Source organism: Accipiter gentilis, chromosome 1, assembly GCF_929443795.1.
Source record: "Accipiter gentilis chromosome 1, bAccGen1.1, whole genome shotgun sequence".
Taxonomy (NCBI): domain Eukaryota; kingdom Metazoa; phylum Chordata; class Aves; order Accipitriformes; family Accipitridae; genus Astur; species Astur gentilis.
Window position 1 is genome coordinate 34299692 of NC_064880.1, and position 22355 is coordinate 34322046.

General features: G+C 37.5%; 1 protein-coding gene across 2 annotated transcripts in view; it reads right to left on the bottom strand.

Moving 5' to 3' along the window:
- The window catches only part of CSRNP3 (cysteine and serine rich nuclear protein 3), a 71634-nt gene extending 50843 nt beyond the window's left edge, over nucleotides 1-20791 (bottom strand). Inside the window, exon 1 of one of the 2 annotated variants that reach the window (XM_049816411.1) lies at nucleotides 20623-20791. In XM_049816411.1, coding sequence (XP_049672368.1) covers nucleotides 20623-20770 — 148 coding nt within the window. In that variant the 5' untranslated portion in view covers nucleotides 20771-20791. Of the gene's footprint in view, nucleotides 1-7099; nucleotides 7181-20622 lie in introns of those variants that run through there. The other variant, XM_049816421.1, reaches the window with a different exon arrangement.
- Nucleotides 20792-22355: the final 1564 nt, after the last annotated feature.

The following is a 22355-nucleotide window of genomic DNA, read 5'->3' on the forward strand; positions in this document are numbered from 1 at the left end:
ATGTGTTCAATCTAAGCACACAAACAAGGTGACTCTGCTAGTGGTAGACGTACTGGAACCCTCTATCCAACACCCAGTCATCAGCCAAAGCCAAATCTTCAGAAAGCAAAGCCAAAAATTCAGAGGCCCACATATACATTAAATGTCAAATACAATGTAGGACAATTTTTACTAGACAGCGGGTAACCAATAAGGATTCTCAAGCCATAGCCTGATTGTGTACGATTCAAAAGTAGGAATAAAAAGTAGCAACAAATAGCATACATTCTTAATAGAGAAATATTAGAAAGAAACTGCCAAGCACTTATTAATTGCTACACAACTGTTATTTTCACTATACAGGTGTTGTTAATACTTTAACTAATGGCTATCTTTAAAAACTTTTCTCTGGATTGGAAAATTAACCTATTTAACTGCTAGCATTAGACTGGCAGCATAGACCTGAAATCAGTTTCCATAAACAGTTAAAACCCTGAAAGCCATTTTTAACGAGTAATTTTGTGAGACCTCAAGCAGTGTAACTATTCCATGCCTAGCTTCCTTCTCCATATGAGGAAAAAAAGCCAAAACCAAACTATATCTTATTATTACTTACCCCACAATTGTGCTCTTAGTGATTAAAAGGTATACTTCAAGACCACCAGTTAGAAAGAATCTAAGTCAAAATAATAATAATAATTAAAAAAAAAAAAAAAAAAAAAAAAAATCAATCGGGAGTTATTTTGCATTTTGGCAATAACAAAATAAAAAAAAAGAGGAAAAAGAAAATTATAGCAGCAAGTCTGAAAATTTCAGCCTAATATGAATTTTACAATTCTATTTCTAAGTAATAGCAGTAAGTGGATGGGAAAGTAGTTCTTCTGATACAGGGTGATATCCTGTCAGTTGAGTGTTAAAAAAAAAATAAATTCTTCAGATAGGAAAAATTTAAACCATCTAGCATTATTTTAGTACATACAAAGTGGTTAAAAGCCATTTAGTTCTGTTCTTAAAGATAATCCCTACTAATTGCTCTAGTTGTGGAAATACATTTTGTGGGAAAGAATAATGAAGACTACTTGTCAGATTGGTCATGTCATTATTTTGCTGCACAATCCAAACACTATAGCCTGACCCATTCCCAGCATGCTGAATATCAGCCTACAGAAAATGACCCATGCATAAGCCATTCTGGCCTTTCTTGCTAGTTTCTTCTGACCTTTCTGACCTCATTAGAATGCTATAAAGAAAATAAAGGAGCTGTTGGGTACTCTTGATGGATTAGAAATAACAAGAATATGTCTAGGACTTACTTAAGTACTAAACTGGACCACTGAATTATAATGCTTTTCAAACAATCAAAATGATAATAGGGATGATGATGAAGAAACAGAGGTAGGGAGGAATAGATTGTTAAAATATTTAAGTGTGAATAATACGCTTTAATTGTTCATCACCATCCTTAACCATTTAGTCTGCTGTAATTTTAGACGGTTGGATTTTTAAGGCCCCATTTGAGTGATAACAGATATTAAAAAACAATGGTCCCAGCACAGTTATTCTCATTAAGCATGACTATAACTTAAGCACCTTGCTGAAAGAGGGTTTTAATCTCTCCTCACCAGATTTATTTAATGAATTCTTCAAATTCCCAATGGAAGGAAACTCTAGAGCCTAGAATACAAGTCTCTGAAGTCCCTAGGTCACATTTCAAACACTACATCATATTCTCAACTAATTCTGTATCTTCAAAGACAAAAGAGTAGAGATATTATGAAAATGCTTATTTTTTACATAATACATACCTTCTCCAGTGGAATTACTTAGGATTTTGAAACTGGCTGAAACTGACAACTCATGCATTTTTATAGCTTGCATAATAAGAAGTACAAAACGTATGAATTAATTTTGGTCTCAAAATACTGGTTTTTTCCATCCTCAGTAAATAATTTTTTTTTAGCTAATACTGGTATCTGAGCAAAACTCTCAGAAAGGAAACCACAGCCCCACAACCTACAATGCAAACCACTAGTACAAGAGAAATTTTGTAGTAGTTGTTCTCCAAGTTGGAACACAGGACACATCGCCTTTTATCTTTGTATTCTGTATTTCTAACTTCTAGGGAGAAAAGTGGTATAAGGGAATTTATAGTCACATAAATCTTCCAAGTTCCCATACATTGTGATTTCTGATTAAAAACTCTTGTATTGAACCAATAGAAAGTGTTTAAAGGAAGAGAAGAATTTTTCTTTACATTCTTAACTACTCCTAAAAGAAGACACTAGAAGATAGGCTGACCTCAGCCAAAGGGTTCAGGCTTTATTATGCTATGCATTAAAATGCAGGCACTGTCACATAAAATTAAATTATGCCCTTTTTTAAAAATAAGACTGTGCCATTTGTTCCTGAAATATCCTCTGCTCAGTTGTCCTTCAGTTTTACAGATCCTGACATGGGAAAACTGTTGCATTTGTGATAGTGGGGATCATCTCCTTCAGAAATTTACAGCTTTTGATAAATCTCTGCATGTCTCTCATCTCCCTGTGCTGAGTGAGTACACATGCTAGCACCAAGCCAGCATCACTGAAGGGGATGTACACACTGTACTTATGCAGTAGCTCTCATCAGGGTTTATCCCCACCACGTAAAATGTCTTAAAGCAGACACTGGATCCAGATACTGTGACAGAGCACATAAAGCCAAGTTAGATGACACAGTGGTTAAAAGCCAACTTAATTAGGTTTCTACTACAGGTTTCAGAGTTGCTGTATCTGGGCAGCTGTTCCAGCACAATTAGATTAGTGATTTATACTGTCTCTCTGCTTCCCTCCATTCAGATTCAGATTTGAGTACATACATTTTTTGTCCCCATCACCATTTGGACCTTGTAAATGCATGGTCACTTCAAGAGTTGTAGATGGGGTTTGGTTTGGTTTTTGTTTGGGGGTTGGTTTGTTGTGTTGTGTTTTTTCCCCTTTGTTGTTGGCCTGAGATGGGGGTGTAGAGATAAACAGTGGACAGGAACCTTATGTTTGAACATGGGGGGGGGGGGGGGGGGGGGGGGGCGCAGATCAAAAGCACAATTGTTACCAGCTAGCAATTCCTCCCTCTTATGTATGGTAGAGATAAAACGTGCTTCATCAAAACTGTATTTGTCATCTTACACATATGCAGAAATTTCTGTCATTTGTCTGCTCTGTAACTGAAACAGAAATTCAAATCCAGTAAGATACAGAGAGGGGAAACCACTCCAGAAATGGAAAAATGGCTTTGGTTGATGCATCAAAGTGTACACCTTAATACACTTGCTCTTTTGAGGCTGTGAAGACTGTTAACAATTCTGAGGAAGGCCGATCCACAGGCAGAAATTAAGCAGAGGCTGTTGTGACACTGTATGGGAAGCGACATGTAGAGGAAGTGTCCACAAAGCATGGAAAAGATAGGTAACTGCCTGAGGAAGAAGGCACAGAAGTGAGAAGACACTTGAACTGGCAGACTGTAGTCTGTCATGAAACAACTGCAGAATAAGCACTTCTAAAGCTACTTTAAACTTAACTGGTTAACACAAAAGCCTTTGCAAAAACTTTTCATTGTAATTCTGTGCAGACCCCACCTATCTGAGGTTGAAGTATTAATTTTCCCAGCTTGTCCTTGTTTTGGAATTTGCTTATTCCTGTGAATTAGCTACAGCAGTTAGCCTGCTGTTTAAAAAGCACATAGAACAAAATTTGTCTTCACAAAAGGACGGGCACAGAGAAAAAACATCAAAAAAAATAGATAACTTCTGTTATTTATGCTATTATCTCACACATTAGATAGGTTACTTACATTATTTACTAAATAAAGCCTGGAAAAGCAAAACCCATTCAACTTCTCTTCTGTAGTCCAGAAACCTAACTCCAAGCACCAGAGAGAGAAGTAGGGTGGGGGTGGGAACTCTTATCCTTCCTCCACATCTCAAATCAGAGCAATAGGACAAAAGCTTGGCTTCACACTGCAGGATTATGATAGCAGGTATAACCAGGAATTAGTAGTAGGCAGCAAATGTCTTCCAGTGACTGAGGGTGACCCAGAATTTTAGGTACAATCCTATCAACAAGGTTTGCAAGTTTGGTAACATTTAGGCATGTAAGAGATTAATTCCAGAAATCTGACGCATGTTTTCAGGCTTACTGAAATAAATGAAGCACTTTTGTTTATTAAAAGGCAATTTTTAAACAGGTCCAAGATTCTTATCAAATCACATGGTGAGTCAAGAATCACATGCTCTCCTCTTATATGCATTATTGTGAGAATTAGAAAAATAGGAGGGAAAAAGCTGTCTTCTTATCTAAATGTTTGTTCATGGCAATGAAGGAGAACACAAACTCCTATATCCAGTGGCTATGTGTTACTACCAGGCAGGAGGACTAGAGTCCAGACTGCTACAAGAATCAGGGCCTCCTCTAGTGGGGCTGCTTAAGGACCTTTTCTTTATCCACAGATTTGACAGCAAGTGAAATGTTCTCCTGGACATTACCCATACAAAAGCAGGTAACAGTCTTTCTTCTTCACGAATGTTTTGCAAGTGACTCCAAAAGTTCAATTCACTGAGCCTGCGACACAGATCTGCCACGTAAAGTGGTAGTATGGGGCCTACCTATCACATGCAACTATATTTCACAAACAATTCCACTCTTTGCATTTGGTCTAGGTTGCTTTGCAGGACTTTTTTTTTTTTCCCCCCCATTTTCAACAAAACTATAAATGTTAAAATACGATAAACAAGATCAGGGCAAGTATTATCCAGTAAACAGGTTATGTTAGACGCTGGTTCCTTTACAGTACCTTTGAGCTCTAAACTATTACTCTTACCAAGAAAAGATTGAACAATGTGACGCAGTGTTATTTCACAGAAATTTGATAAAAGTACACAACTGAATGACAAACCTTCAGACAAAGAATGAGGCTTAGATTCCTAAATCATGTGCTTTTAAGAAATCCTAATAATTTTTTTCCTTTCATGTAAATATTAAAGATTTGAATTAAAATGAATTTTAATATAAAATTGTTACAGTTTGTAGACAGAACAGAGCTTAGTGCATTGGTTTTGGTGCTCGCCAGTGTTATGCTCTGAAGGAACGACGCAAAGGATTCTATATGCTTGCACATCCATTAATTGCCAAACCTCTTCACAGATTTGTTATTGCTAGTAAGTCCTGACCGAGCCTCCTCTGATCTCTAAAACCCATTAAGAGTTAATGAAGTCAAAAAGGCGGGGGCATAAAATAAAGTTACATAGCATTGTCATGCAGATACTAAGCCTTATTTTCAAAAGTTTTTCTTCAGTAATGACTGTATGATTAAATCTTATGTTGTAAGATTTATTTATATACCATAATTCAAAACCAGTTGAAGTTATTATTACACTGCAACACAAACATAACACGCTTCTGAAGATCTTCCCAAAATTTTACATATATATCCTATCTGTTTAGGAGAAGGGCACAGATTAACAGTAAGCTATTCAGCTTGCCTCAATGTATGCTATTCAGCTTGCCTTAATGTATATTAGTTGGTACTTGAAAATTCCCCACAACACCCCTCTCTGATGCAGCCACTAAAGGAATATTGGTCTATTACCGTTCTAAATCACATTTTTAATTGCACCCAGCAGTGGAACAATGGTAACACCAAGGATCATTTGGAAAGTCTTCTTGCAGCATTTACCAATCTAACTTAATTGAGCACCTCTTAAGTCAGCAGTACTGTTTTCTGGGGGTTTTTTTCATTATAGTTCCACCTTAATGCATGCTAACCACACAAATGAAAGGAACACACTTTACATCACTTGAGTATAGCAAAAGAAAAATAATTCAGTATCAAAAGTGTTATTCTTTTTTAAATTAATATTATGTGAAAAGTCTAATGAATTTATCTTCACTTATGCACTAAAGATGAGGAAAGGTGGGCCAAGTGAGCCTTCATTAAGTGGCATGCGTCCGCCTCTTCATTGTAGAAGCTCATCAGACACAACATAATATATGGCTTAAGATACTGAAAGAGAATCAACTGCCAACTGCATTCAGTAATATGTGATAATGATAATCCAGATAAGGTAAAAAGAAATAATATAAAAAGTTCATTTGAGTCAGGCTATAAAAACGTTCAATAAGGTAAACAGTAAAAGATCAGTAGCTCTGTGGCCATGGACTATCGCCCTACATGTGCATGTCCACACGATGCTGTACACAAGCAGCATATTACTACATTTAGACCCACAGCCATTCATGAAAAGCCAGATTTAATGTCTGCATTCATATCATGGTTATCCCATAATCCAAACAGACCTTTCAGGGTAAGAGTTAGCTACAATCGTGCTTTCTGCTTTTTCCTTCATCAGTACATGTAGCATTTAAAAATAACATTCTAATAACAAACACCTAAAATATAACAATTATACATGTTTTCCAGTATCCAAGCAAAGCTTACAACAAATTATGAACACATCATCCAAGAGAAGATGCTACCATCATTTTCCTACTATTTATGAAGCGTTTTAAATTACTTTGTGACGTTATTAAAATATTACACTGATTACACACAGTTCTCTGAACACATTTACTACTTGAGATGTGCTGGCTAGCTCTTTGTGGCTGAATAAATCATATCCATTACTTCCAGTCTTTGGAAAAAAATAAATCACATCGTGATGTGACAAATTAAAACAAAAGCTTTGAAAGCTCTTCAGAAAACATTGCATTTCCTCTTCCAAAATATTAAACAGCCTATACTTTTGCAAGCAAGTGAAGAAAGATGGAAATTCACAGTAATTAATTCATTTACAAACACAGGCAACAAGTTAGGAATATTTTTCCTGTATAAATCTAATTACTTTAGACGCTGCAGATGTATACTAATTGAATAGCTTTTAGCATGAATTTTAAGCATTTTTAAACATAAAGTTGCAGCTGGAAACTGGAATTTTTTACTAATGTTGTTCCAAAATTGCTAATAAAGTCTCTGCAGAGATGTAAAATATAACATAATGTTTTGTACCATCAAATAGTACAAAATTGAAGTTGGGCCTGCATAATTATATAGATATATGCACGTGAATAACTGCTACTGTACTACTGACCTTGTGATCTCAAAGAACGCCAGTTTCTCTCAGGAGATTTTTAGACCTCTGAAATCATGTTTTCAGTCTGTAGACATTTCCTTAACCTGTCCTTAAAAAAATGAAATTCATGTCTCATTACTGTTAAAATGATACCAACAAACTTTTAGAATTTCTATCAAAGTATTAGTGATGCCTTATGGACACTCACAGAACAGAAAATTCAGTTTGTTTACAATTAAACCAATTAGCATATTAGGGGGAAAAAAGTCAGAACAGCATGTGAGTCACATGTATGAGTAAGTCACAGAAGTTATTTTACTAAAATATTTAATTATTGCAAACAATTATTGACTAATTTATGAAATATTTCATATTTCAGAAGAGCAGACCTGACTTTTTAGTATAAATGATCATACAACCTTTGAGAAAACAGCCAATATGCACATTTGGTTTCTGGTACACATGAGCTATTTCTGCTCTGACACAACAGGGAGTCTGAAAACCTCCCTGTATTTCACTGAACAGAACAAAATTCAGTAACTGCAAGGACAATTAAACATTAATCCTGCTTACCAAGGCAGGTGACAGACTTGCCATCTGTTGAAGTCCTTAAAGCAAGGTTGGATATCTTTCTAAAAGAGATTTTTGGATACAGTTTTTGAAAAAAAACCCAAACATTTGAACCATACTGCACACTTGTGGACATGTCTGTGGAAAAGGGAGAAGGGACTGGTGGCACAAGCCAGCAACAGCTCTGGCTTTGCCATTACAAATGCCTGTCAGTGTCACTTTCCATTCTGGCCCCTAACACTTGTGATCCTGCTTTAAAATAACGTCAGAATCTTATCTTGGTTCAGTATTTCAGCTCAACTTGCAGAGGATTCGAAAGGAATATTAATTTCAACATTTCTGGTTTCTATAGTTTGACTGATCATTTTTCACCTTTTTCTGTGCCACTGAAAATCGAGCACAGCTGGAGACAGGCTTATGGCCAGAAGCAGCAGAGACACACTTCAAACGTGCCCGGTATTTTATGCTCACAGCTAGCTCATAACAACATGATTACGAAGAAGCCAGTTAGACCTCTGGTGATTTTCATGTCTTCGTTCAGCACAGGCCATGACTCTCTGGGCATACAACTCCTACACACTGCCTTTGCTATGATCTTGAGCATCAGTGGTGCAACACATGCTATTGCGCCATCCTCTATTTAAGGCACGGTTAAGATTTTTTAGGATCAAACTAATTTGGGAAAACAAAGGTTTTGATCATGATACAAGAAGTTTAGGTGATAATTAAAGTCTGCATCATAAAGGCAAACTAGACCAGAAGCATTTAGTAGTGGCTGTTTTACACAGGTAATTAATATTTCTTTCCACTACTACTGCTGCTGTTTGCGTGTATCACAGTGTACACAGATGAACACAATGCATACAACTCAAGCTTTCTGGAGCAAGAAAGAAGGTAACAAACAAAAAATGTTTTTATTTTTTAAGGTATGCAAGCAAATGAGTTGGTAGCTAATCTAATCACACATGACTGAAGTGATGCAGCACAGCATGCTACACACTATAGATCAAACTCAGCAGGCTGTATGAACTTCAGAGCAATAAACAGGGCTATAGAAGATGTGTGGGCAAAGAGAAAGTGGGAAATCTAGGAGAAATCAGGAGGTGGTTCCATTATCAGCTGCAGGATGCATATGATCTTGTACATGTGAACAGTGAGGAAGGACTACAAAATATGAGCAGATATGGATCTGTATAATCCCACCTCAGCCTCTAGTAGTCCCACCAAATGTCATGGTAGACTCTGATGGCTATGGGAGAGGGTTTCAGTAATTAGCAGGTGGTCCATAAAGTAATGAGGGAAAATATATTTGGTCCCAAATAAGTCTGTATTTTAGTTTTTCTCTGTCCTTAATTTCTATGAAACTAAAGATTCCTACAAAGTACAATAAACAATTCAAGGTAGAACAGGGTTTTTATCCAAATATCAACAAAGCTACCCAAGTAAAAAATGTTAAAATGTAAATCCTTTCTCTGAGAATCTGTTTTAACAAAATTTTCTGAAAATCCAGGCCTGGCTCATCTGCAAGTCAAAGTTCTAGATAAATCATAACATTTAATGACTTCATTAGACAAGTGCTCTAGCCCAACACTTACCCTTCTATGTTAATCACATTGTAAGAAATGTATATTTAAAATGCTAACTCAAAGTTTATTTCAATTGTCACACATTGTCCTCTCTTCCGGCTGCTCTTTTCTCTAACAATGTCTGCAGTATATTCTCATTTTTTCAGAAAATTCTCACTTCCTTAAAGGCAATGACAAACTGAATTTACTAAAGCCAAAAGCATTTTTGATGCTTACTCAAAGTCCAATAGTAACTTGTAACTTTGAGTAACTTTATTCATACAGTAGCCTACGGACTTGTAATGTTAGTCAAATAGATAAATTCACAAGAATGAGCCTTTCCACTGCAAGCCATTATAGACCATACTCTGGTAGCTATATAAATAATACATTATTATAACACACACTGTAATTAATTAATTAAATTGTTACCTCCTTCCTAAGGACATACAATTAGACATGACAGCAAAAGTAACAATTTCTACTAATTTTAAATAGTAGCATAACAATGAAGTGGTATCTCTGCTCCAAGATTTTTGTGTCCGTTCCACACTATCACTCAAAACTAAGAATACTACTCAAGTAAAACAATGTGTAAAAGATAAAAAACGGTAGTAGAAATCAATAGATGTGCTTCATTTAAAAAAAATAAATAAAAACCACAGAAACTTTATCACTTTTTGGTTAAATGTAGGTCACCTACGGTTTCCATAGTAACCACTGCTGAACTATAGCTCTACAGATGACCACTGCCTATGGCTGCTTTCTTTGCTAGCAGGTGATGTACAGATACAGCCATGCTTCAGTTAAAATAAGAAAGAGCTAAAGAAGTGCCTGGAATTACCATTAGTTTACTTCCAAACAACTCCTGCTTTAACATTTTTCAAAGGAACCCTTTAATATCCTTGTGTAGATAAACTACTCGGCTAACAAGTTGGAAATATAAAAAAACGAATTCTCAGTACTAAAATCTACTCTTTGCATCTCAAGCCTGGAGTCTCCAAAATGGAGACAACTTAATAAGAAGTTGCAAGTAAGAAAAATATTTATACTGAGCAATCCACTAAATATCAGTAATACAGAAGTTCAGAAAGCATTCACATTAGATTAAGCTTTGACAAGCACACAGCGAGTTCTGCTATGGTGTATTCACTACATTCATTGCAAGTGGGAGTTAATGGGTTGGCATATTATTATTATTTTGCACAGAAGTGCACAGTGAAACCCAGTCACAACAAGGCTGGAGCCACGGATAGTAACAGCTAAAGCCTCATTTGGGAGGAAGTGGTATAGTGGGAGGAAGTCTGATGGTGAAAATAGCTTTCTCACCACTATTACTCTGGGGCACACATAGCTGATGATGAATTCATTAAAATACAAGAGACTCCATGTTACAAAAAGACCTTAGTTGGCTTTGATAGTGAACTGGGAAATAACAGGACAAGTCAATGCCCTTGACAACTGCTAACTGGTTTTCCCCTTTAGAACAGAGACATTTCACCATTATGTGAGTTCAGACTAGACCAGCTACCTACCTATTTTTTTTTAAAAAGTATTATGAAAACTCTGAAATATAAGCTTTGAAGTCTGGATGCTACCCATGCGCCTCAATGCTATTAGTGCTACAAATACAATGCAGTAGGGTAGCATCAGTATTCATGTACACAATCAAAACACAAAAATGCTACATATTTAGTGAACAGAAGAATGATAATAAATGGTGTTGAATAGCATCAATGAAGAATCACACCCCCTCACTTGCTTTAAACTCTTGCAAGCTCAAACCCACTGATAGATGAACACAAGACACCACAGCAAGATTGCTGGGAAGCCAAACAGACAAGCTGTCATGGAACGCAGAAAGTTTGAGAAAGCTGTCTGGTTTCCATCAGAGTTTTAGTGAAGTAAAAACAGTTTATGTGATTTTTGCTGAATTGACGAATTCCAAAGAAATAATAGTTTGTATATATTCTCCTAACTGGAGCTGCTGAAAACATCACTATGGTATTTTGAGGGGGGAGGACTGATACTCTGTTTCTTTATATTCCTGCAAAGATCAGGATCTTCAATACACTTCATACTTGGTGCACACCAGTGCACTGCCATGAGCACCAGGACATCTCAGCAAACAGCAAGACTGTTACACATGTGGGAGATGATGCTGGTCTACAGAGGAGGAAGAAAGCAAGAAGCCAATACAGCCTCCAGCAGGCAGAATACTTTGCTTTTCCCTAATGTTTCAAAGTTCTTTAATTTTTTTGCTCAGAGGTCAGTAATTTCCATGGATCCATTCCTCCCTACAGTTCCATGTTTACCCTATGTGCTTGCTGTCTTACAAGACTTTAAATTAACTGAGGAAGTCTGTATTTTCTATACGCAGATACAGGCCTTCATCTTAAGCAGGTCCAAGTCTAGGCCTAGTAGGGCCAAAAGCCCTAGTATGATACAAATGACATAATATAAATCAGAATATAAAACTCTTGATCACTGAAGGCGGATAATACTGAAAACGCAGATCAGAAGATACAGTTGCATCTTTCTTGTAAGCATTAGAACAGTTTCATCATGAAGCACCAAGAGAAGATAAAAATCCTAAGTTCATCTGCTTAATTCTGCTTTGCAAGCACAACTGCTAGTCGATTAAAAAAACCAACCAAACAAAAACAAACCCACAAAAACCTAAACAAAACAAAAAAAAAACAACGAACCAACCAAACCAAACAAAAAACACACAGAAGGCTGTTCCCAGTTCACTGCTAGAGACTTAAGATCTCTCACAAGCATGGTCAAACAACAGATTTGGAAGCTGTATCAACTGATAGGGGAAAAAACCTTTGGGCAGGAACAAGCCACTGGATGGAAGGAACCTCTAAAAGAAGATTCACTACCAGTAGAAACTGTGCCTTTATGTCGCTGTCCTTCTGGTATTAACTCCCCTCAGTTCTGCCTACTGCTAAATCAATTGCTTGTGTGAGCAAAGAACAGCAAAGTAGTGTTCAGCAAGGAGAAAACTACCCAATGGCTCAAATTTGTTATAAGGTTTACAGTAATGGACAATAAAACAATATAATTTGTTAAAATCACTAATTCTAACTTGGCTTTAAATTTCAAAACATCTTTAAAGCCATCTTTAAAGACTGGTAGTAAAAGCTGTAAACCAGTATAAAATGCAAAATACATACTAAACATAAGAAACAAAACATGGCACTAGATAAGAAGAGAGGATATTGTAATACTCTTTCTGAATCTTCATTTGCTTTAGAAGAGCACATAAAGCAAATTCAAAGAAAGCTGCTGAAAGGCCACTGGGACTCTCACTAGGAATAAAAGCTAGTGTTAGGACAGAACAGTCTTAAGAAAGCAAGCATGAGGAAAAAATTTCTGACAAAAATGAAGCTATTAGATGTTATAAACTGGTAACAGAAAAATCCATTTTTCCCTCCTTTGTGATTTGATTCATCAATGATTTCCCTACAGAAGCTAATGTTATCAGGCCGCCCACAGCTTTCACTGGTAGGCATATGTTGTCATAATGCTTCTTCATGTCTGAAGAGCAGGACAGCTACTTTTAGTACCCAAGGCATCTTAAGGTTTTCACCCTTAGAAACACATTTTAAAATTCTGTATTATTTGCCAAAGACCACAGAGCAAGTCTTCACTAAAATAAAGCCCATCTACATCCCAGTGTTATGGTTTCTCCAGAAAAGGTAATAATAATTCAAATCCGAGCTAGAAGTTAGCTGAAAAGGATTTTAACTTCCAAAAGGATTTTAAAGACTGTGGGCTTTGGTACATACCTCTTTGTCAAGAAAGCCATGGTCATCATGATTTTGTGTATCCAAAATTGCATGCACATGTCACAGATGAGAAAAGAAAAACTTCACATTATATCTATAGACTGTAAAGTTATTAAAATTATTTTGCATATTGTATGTATGCATATTGCATATTTTGCATAGAGATATCAACTGCTATAAAAGTCTAAAACTAGTGGCTAAAACTCAATCTGGTATACTACTCCAATTGTGAATCTAATTTTTATTCTGCATCACAAATCAAGGACAAAATCCAAAGATCATGTTTAATTTTTAGCAAATCTCACAGATAAGAACTGATCAGCAAATATCATTTAATTCATTGTGTTAGCATCATTCTGAACTAGGGATCCCTGATTTGCCTGTGAAAGATAGTTCCAGACCTGCTGACAGTACACACTGCTGAATATGGACCAGGATTTATACACACGTTCTTAGTGCAAGGTGGTTTTCTTTAACTAATAAACGCAGAACAGATCTGGAAGTGCTACAGAATCCCAATCAACATTTCCCAGTGATTTTCTAATGCGTTTTTGAAATATGTTCCACACACATCAATGTAGTGAAAGAGGATGAGTCACTTTCACTGACTAAGAATTTGCAAACTGCTGGAGCATTAAATTCCTTTGATCTTGATAAGCTGGCTCATTCTCATTCTGTTCATTAGCCCTCCCTCTTTTCCCAGTTATGAGCCAGCCAATCTGTAGCCCTTTCTACAAACTGACATATTTACCAAGTAAAATCTGTTACCACTGCTTTCTTGCTCTTACTGAAAAACACCCTGTTGCTTGTCAAGCTCCTCTCATCTCAGGGAACCCCCTTCTCTCTTTTCCTTCATACATAATAACATAGTAAACAAGCCATCTTCCCACCCTGATCAGCTCTTTATTAGCTCCTCTCTGTACTTCCCCAGTAACCACTAATTGTTCACCAGTGCATTCTGACCCCTCTCTCTGTTCTCTTATAATCCATCAAGTCATGTTCTTGTTCCTCTCTCTCTCCTTTTTTTGACTTTCACCTTATGAAATGCCATCATTAGTTCCCAAGTAACATTTTCCTGATGACTTTCAAAAATTGCCAAAGAATCTTAGAAAACAACCTGGTGTGTTGCTTTGAGCCGTGCCTTGATAAGTAGATTTCTTTAAGGGTTAAAATGGGAATGTAAATATCTACATGATTTGAAAAATAAGAATGTCTTCAATTGCAAGTATAAATTATCATTCATTTTCTAGAAAGTTATTTGGCAACTGTAATAGGGCTATTTTCTCATCTGTTCTATCTGAAAAATTAGCGTATGTGGAGTCTGCCACAAATACATATCCACATTTAGGCAGCAATTCAATTACAATACTGATTAGCGAAATGTATCTTGATGTTTTCACTCTACTCCTTTGATGGAAAAATACCGTACAGTCCAAAAAAAAAAAATCTTTTAGCACTTTATTCTTTACCAATCAAAAATCACGGTTGTCATAGAAACTGCAAAAACTGAAGTCAGTCATGACATAACAACAGGATAATGGAAAATCTCTGCTGCCTCAGGTTTTCATGCTGGAAATGCTTCAGTGAATTTAACTAGGGAGTCAAGCAGTTCCCCAAATCTAACAAAGAATCTTATAACAACAGGTATGATTATTGTTTTTAACAATCCAGTCAGAGTCTGGAAAGTAATAGTATTTATGACTCCTGCTCTACACATTGGCTACATTAACAGCAGACAGACTCTTCCCAGAACAATCAGTACAAGTCTCCACTTAGGGGACTGAATTTCTTTGATCACACGTCTGAGATACCCTGGAAGGAGTTTTGGTCAGTGTTCTTAGCATTCCCAAGATTCCATTTTTGGCATTTTAAACTGAGGCAATTCCCTTTAAAAATCCATATTGCCATTAGTTTCTGTGTCTTACATATGCTGTTCAGAAAAAGAAATAATCTGCAGGCTTCTGCCCCAACCCAAGGTGGTCCAGCTCCACACCAAACATTATTTCAGATTGTTTCCCTACAACATGAAACTCAGTAAAATAAAACTCTACTCTTGACTAACAAAGGCTACAAGAGCCTTTCACTCTCCATATCCCAGAGCCAACTCACAGACCAACACCACACCCAAGAGTTCTTCTTGCCTTTTACTGGAACCACTTGACACTTTGTAATTGCTAACTGACAGGACTGGCTTACTGCAACCATTTGCCCTTTAAGCAGAGACCATCCTGCTGAAAAGAAAATAATCATAATACACAGGAATATTGTCAGGCTGGCCTCACTGCGGGTGAGCAAACCTAGTAGCTTAACTGGGAATAATATGAAAAACAGCAATGTGAATGTGGTAGTACTCAGATCTTTAAAAAAAAAATCTCAGAAGCCCTGAATTGAGTTTTATTGAGAAATTTAAGGGACTTTTTTTTGTTTTCAGCTAGTTTCCTTCAGGCATATTTTCACTCTGTAGCTTTAGTTTATTCTTTCAAATAACTAGGTACACATATGTTGAATAGAGCGCAAACAGGTACTGGTGTTCCCTATGCTTTCCTAGAATTATCTTAAATTTAAAACTCATCTCAACCCTCGAGGTTCCAGTTTCTTTTTCTTTTCTCTCCTCCGTCTCCTCCCCATCCCACCGGAGGGGGGCGGAGGAGTGAGCGAGCGGCTGCGTGGTCCTTTGTTACCGGCTGGGCTGAAACCACGACACTGTTTTATCATGATTGCATCTAGCAGTTTCCAGACCTGTTAAACAACTTCACTGACATCCCCCCCCACCCTGCTGAAGAATTATATTTAATGGCAGGGGTGAGCATAGTTGGTCTGTAGTGTGCTTCAGCAATCCACAGAAGGTTAACTGACAAATTAGAGAAACTTTCCAGTTGCACCTGAGATAAAGTTTGGGCCAACACAAATTCACCTGTGAACTTCCCTAACCATGAGTTTAGAAAAAAGTTCTGATTTAAAACAAAGTGAAATCCTGATTCCAGTAAAATGACTAGCAAACAATCCATCAGTGAAATAATAAACTTCTTCAAGGAACAAAGAAACAACCACAAATCACGTCTCCTTAACAAGAACGGCATGAATTGGTTTCCTGCATATATTGTGCAGGCTTCTTGCTAGAAAAGAAGTACATGATTCACACAAATCCCTAAACCTTAGGGGGAGAGAGACAGATGTATTTCTTTAGTTACCATGACTGGTAACACTATGCATAAAACCCTGTAGCTTCTCATTCTTCAGTTCTGTGGCATTCTGTTACAAGCTTTACATTTAAAGTATCACTCAACACTTCTGTGTGCCATTACCACATGTACTGCATTTGTACACCTATATGTACACAAACACATATATATGCTTTTTCACACACACACACACATATATAGTTATGCTTTTTTCAAGCTATAAATATAGGCACACATGTGTACACATGCACACAGACCTGTATCTTTATTTATTGGAAAAGGCACATTCCTTTCCATGGATGCCATTGAGGAAATGAAAAGCAATATAATGCTACTGTAATCATTTAACTGATTTGGATATGCCCAACATTTATTTTTTAATAACACATACTATCACAGAAAAAGAAATATAAAGATTAATGTAAAATGTTGAGTATTAATTATTAACAACAATCTTAATCTACATGCAGCTTATAAAATACTGGTATAATATTACACTCCACTATCACAAAGAATTACTGTGTACTGACAGGGATTACTGGAGCTCATGGCATAATAGAAGATTTTTTTAGATTGCTGTTGTGTATCTCAGGAGTCCCTTGGAGAAGCAATGAATCTGCACATGTATTGAAAAAGAAGAGTGAGAAGAATTTATATGAATCTTTTTAGATTTTTGTGATCAGCAGAGCAGCTTTAGGCACACAGTAGGAGCCCAGACTTCAGGGAACACGTGTACAGAATAAACACATTACTGCATAAAGTGGGCTGAGGAGGAAAGAATTTTGCACTGATCTCAGATGAGGCTAGAGAAAACACATCTTACATATTCTAAAAGCCTGCTGTTAGGCATATAACATATGCTAGTGAGGATAGACTTGCCTGCAACAGCAAGGCATGTTTCCTTGTTTTGCCCCATATTCAAACATTAGCCAACCGAATCCCACAACTTTCTCACACAAATAATCTTTATTTGCAAATATTCTTACTGATTTCCATTTTACATTTAGAGATTTTGGACTGTTAATAAATTTGTCATTTGGGTTTTGCAGAAGCTGATGACTAATAGAAAACAACAACAACAGAGGACAGGAATCTGGAAACTGCTACTGCCAGAATCTGACTGAAAAGAAATTAGTTCTGATACAAAATGTAGTAGGTAGTAATCTGTTGCATTAATCACTCCAATAAACCCACTCTCCCCAGAAAAACATAAAAGTATACTTCCAAAAAACAATGGATGGTAGTAAAATTGGGAAAATAAAACTGCTATATAGGAATTGCTGAATTTTCCTTGAGGTAATAAACAGGAAAATAGCCAGAAGTTCCTCACCTAATTTACATTAAATACTACATTTTCTTGGGCTATAGGTCTGATTCTTCACCACCCTATGTAAACACTACTGTAAAAAGAAGTAGATTCTATTCTGATGCCATCAAATTGTACAAGATTCAGCTATGGACAACCAAGCTCCTTAAATTCAATCTTTCTTGTTTATTTCTGCTTGAACACTTGAACTAGTTCATTTACTTTGTGATTTATAAAGTCTGCTGTCACAGCAGTCAGGGATGTTTTAGGGTTTTTCTTTTTCCACAAAAAACTTACAAACTACTTACCTAGACAGCTGCATTAGAAAAGTACTGCCATTGCCTACAGAAACATAAGCAAATAGATTGTGGCTTTGTCAAGAATGAAACAATATTAAAAAAAAAACAAAACAAAAAACCCACAACCCACCCAACACACAAAAAATGGAAAACAAATGAAAGCTAAGCAAAATAAATGTATCTGCATCATGTCCTGAAGCCTATTCAGTAGACAAAAGCACTGGCAGACTGCCAAGTGGAAGAAATTCCAGGCTGAAAAACCCATCACTAAATCTGCAGAGTTCAAGTTCCAAGAACCAACAGCAAGAGCCTCAAGTAAAATCAAAGCAGGGTAATGATTTGGGGAGGGGGAGGGAGTGAGACATCTCACATCTAGCTGTGTCTCAAATCATCCCAGTCTTTGTTCTTCCCACTAGCACTCTAATTCAGCAAGAAGCCTAGAGAAAACCTAGGCTTTTCAAAACCACTCACTACCGGCTGCTGGCTGCACTCACAGAGGTGAGGCAGCAAAACTGGAAGTATCAAATAAGAGCATGGGATGCACACACGCATTTGGCAGTGTAAAGTGGCAAATAGATCTCGGAGCTAGCAGAGACTTGAGCAAGTAAATTGATGAAGCAAACACAGTTCCCTACAGACTTACCAGAACAGCCCAAAAGCAGTCTAGTCGAGGTTTCACAGTACTGTACAAACCGTGTCTAGACACATGCTTGCTGCTACCACTCTCTGCTTACCAGTGAACTTGGTTCTGGAATAAGAAGAAGCAGTACTACTTCAGCTCTCTCTGAATCTCTGATGCAGACAAGCCATAAAACCACAAAATAATTCAGGCTGGAAAGAACTTCAGCAGGTCTCTAGTCCAACCTCCTGCTCAAAGCAAGGTCAGCTAACATATCAGACCAGGCTGCTCACAGCTTTAGCCAGTCAGGGCTTGAGAACCTGCAAGGATAGAGACTATAGAGCCTCTCTGGGCAACCTGTTCCAGTGCCTAGCTGTCCTCATGGCGAAAAGTTTCTCCTTACATTCAGTTGGAAGATCTCTTGTTTCCATCTACATCCCTTGTCTCTCACCCTCCCAACACAGACCACTGGGAAAAGCCTGCTTATGTTCTGTGTAAGCTCCTCATAAGTACTGCATGGTTTCTGTTGGGTCCCCCCACAGCCTCCCCTTCTCCAGGCTGAGCGAGGTCAGGTCCCTCAGCCTCTCCTCACAGGGTCAGTGTTCCAGTCACCTCATGACTTTGGTGACTCTCTGCTGAACTTGCTCCACTTTATCAATGTCGGTCTTGCATTGGGGGGGGGCAAACGTGGACACAATAGTCCAGGTACAGTCTAATGAGTGCTGAGCTGAGGGGGACGGTCGCTTCCCTCGCACTGCTAGCTGTGCTGCTGTTCACGCAGCCCAGGAGGCTGTTGCCCTTCTTGGCTGCCAGGGCACACTGCTGGCTCACCCTCACCTTTCTGTCCGCCAAGACCGCCAGTGCCTTTTCCGCAGAGCTGCTCCCCAGCTGGTCAGCTCCCAGCCTGTACCACTGCAAGGGGCTCTTCCTTCCCATGTACACAACTCTGCATTTGTCTCTGCCGAATTTTATGTCTCTCCTGTCAGGCCATTCCTCCAGCCTGCCTAGGTCCCTCTGAATGGGACTTTTCCCTTAAGGGCATCAACTATTCCCCTCAATGTTCTCTGCAAAGTTGATGCAAGTCACTCCGTCACCTCCTTCAGATGATCAATAAAGAAGTAAGCAGGACAGGTTTCAGGACAGACTCCTGTGGTACACCCTCAAGGAGCACCTTCACCACCACCCTCAGCTGAACATCCAAGTCCTCAGTGTGCTTTTGAAAAGTCCACTCAAAGAAAAGGCAATACAGAAGTGTCCTTTACCCAGAGGAGCTTTTTTCCTTTTCAGGTAAGGAACTACACTAACCCTATTGCCAGCTGTAATTCAAAAATAGCTCTAGCCTAGATTTATTAGACAGATAATTAAAAAAAAAAAATGCAGACGCCCTTCTAGCTGCTACATATGCATTGTCAGATTAAGTCCAGATCACTTACTGCTACTCATATACACACATGGTTTACTCCAGATATGAGGCTTTATGTAGATTCCACAAATTCTGCAAGTTTAGTAATGAGTAACCTCAACCTGAGAGGTCAAAAAGAAAAATATGCCGTAAATTAACTATTCATGTTCAGCTGGTTGAATGGGAACAAGAAAAGGACTTCTGTTCTCCAAGTGTCTAACGGAGACATCAAATAGGAATGTAACATCTTCTCAGGGAGAATTATGCATTTCTTCCTCTGTGTACTCCTGTAAGGAGTGGAAGAAAAGGACTGAGGGCTGTGTGGTTGCATTGGCTCAGGTGGCAGAATGAATGATCAGAGGGATCAGCTATTCTGTCACAGATCATGCACGCTACTCTCAACTCTGAACAGACAGGGTCAAGCAGAAGCACTGGCCTTCAACCTTTGTTACTGCCAATCTTCCCTCTTCCCCCAAATCATCACCTCAAATGGAAGATGTTCTCCCATATACTTAAAACATTTCACACTATCCAGATGTAAATGATATAGTAAAAAAGTGGAGTTTCCTCTGAAACTCACTCTGACATACAAATTTTTTACATAAACAACAACTACCAGAGGAAATAGGTCTTTTTCCAAAAAGTACCTCCTCATGGTGTCAATATTTAAATGTAATAAAACAGAAAAATGCTTCAAAATAAAAGTAGATAGCCTACACTGTGTTTCCTCCAAGTAAGATGACCCTTTCTTAGCTTGTATAAAAAGGAGTATCAAGCCTTACACACCACTTTAGTACTTACGAGTAAAATGATTAGAAGTAGATGCATCGACATTACTTCCACTGTCAGCACTTTCACTGCTAGAAATGTCATCATCTGATTCCCACACACAGGAACAAGGTGAGGTGCTACCAACTTCTTCAAACTTCCTCTTTAAAATTCCACTCATCACTGCAATGCTGTCACAGGCACCTGTAACAGGAACAGAGACAACGAGGCACTGAAACACCTGCCTGCTGTCCAGGTCTTCAAATTCATTTATCATGGAGGAGTTCATTTATCAAATCAGGTACTACTACCTGTAGCTAAATGGCTCCTTACCAAGAGTTTTAAACAACTTTTCCAAGAAGAAGTCAAAAATACTTACCATCAGTATATTCATCATCTCACTGGCTTTCTTACAGGCAGTCTTTCCTTCTTAAGACAGTAGGTAAATGCTACCTATATTCTACCAGTGCAGGCAAAATTCTATAACCAATCTCATGCATAAAAAGATATAAGTATTTCAGTTATGCAGCAAATTTGGGCCAAGCAGAAAGTATATATAATCCAATATAATTCAGCAGAAATGCACCTTTATACAACACTTAAAAACTTGCTTGGCACCAAGAAACATTACATGACAAAAAACAGTGTTCACTAATAAATATATTTCAGAAAGAAAATGTTCTCTCTTTTGATTTATTTTAAAGGTCTGATTTATGTAATACTCAGTACTATCAGATACCCACATTCTCCATTAGATTTGAGAGCATGAGATACTTAGCATCTTTTCAGATCAGACCCTGCAAACACAGTTCTGGCTCATTTTGTCATTTCACTTTTGTGAAATTCAGGTATGAGTGCTGACACACACATAGACTATTTCCATTCACACAAGTAAAGTACCAAGGGACTGAATCTATCCTTAAGAACTTGGCTTCCTAATAACACTGCCCAACAAAGCCAGAGTCATGCTGCACATTCCTTATTGTTTCCCTTTCATATATAACAGCTGGTCATCTTATCTCCATTTATGGAATACCAAGCAGAAAAAGATCAAAATATTTTTAAAGCAATTCCTAGATCATTTCACTGCATCTGATAGGCTGAAACATTTTTTTCTCTATCTTCAATTAAAAGAAGATCTTAAAGTTTACTGTCACCATTGTTACTGATTACATCCTACTGAAGCCTGAAAATTAATTTTAAGATCTTAATTTAAAAGTTACAGATAATATCTACTCTCTGACTACACTAATCAATGGAATGTTGCTGTAAATAGCTGGGGAAAAAAGGCTGCTCTTTGATGCTTTCAAGCGTACAGTATCACAAATTCTCATTCTTCTGAATGCCACTTGCCTTTAGCTTGTTAAGCTGCCAATTCAATTCATTTTATAACAAAGTTGATTTCCTCCAGTAAGCTTCATTCTACCTTTATGGTTCCGTCTAATTTAGAGAAAAGATTTCAGTATAGATGTGGCATCGCGACATAATGCTAAGAACAGATGCTGCATAAGATGATCTTCAGCACCAAACTTGTTTGTATGCAGAGCACACTAAAAATTAAATAACGAATATATTAGGTTTGAATACTGTCAGTCACACAGTTTTAAATGCATATGGCTGTCCTGATGTTCTCAGCTTGTTTTACTATTTATGTAAAAAAAAAAAAATGTTTTCCTGAAAGGAATTTCTTCAGGCTAAAGACATGATTTAAACAGAATGTGCTTAGATCTCAACCTTTGCCCTTTAGTCCAAAAATGAATTACTAT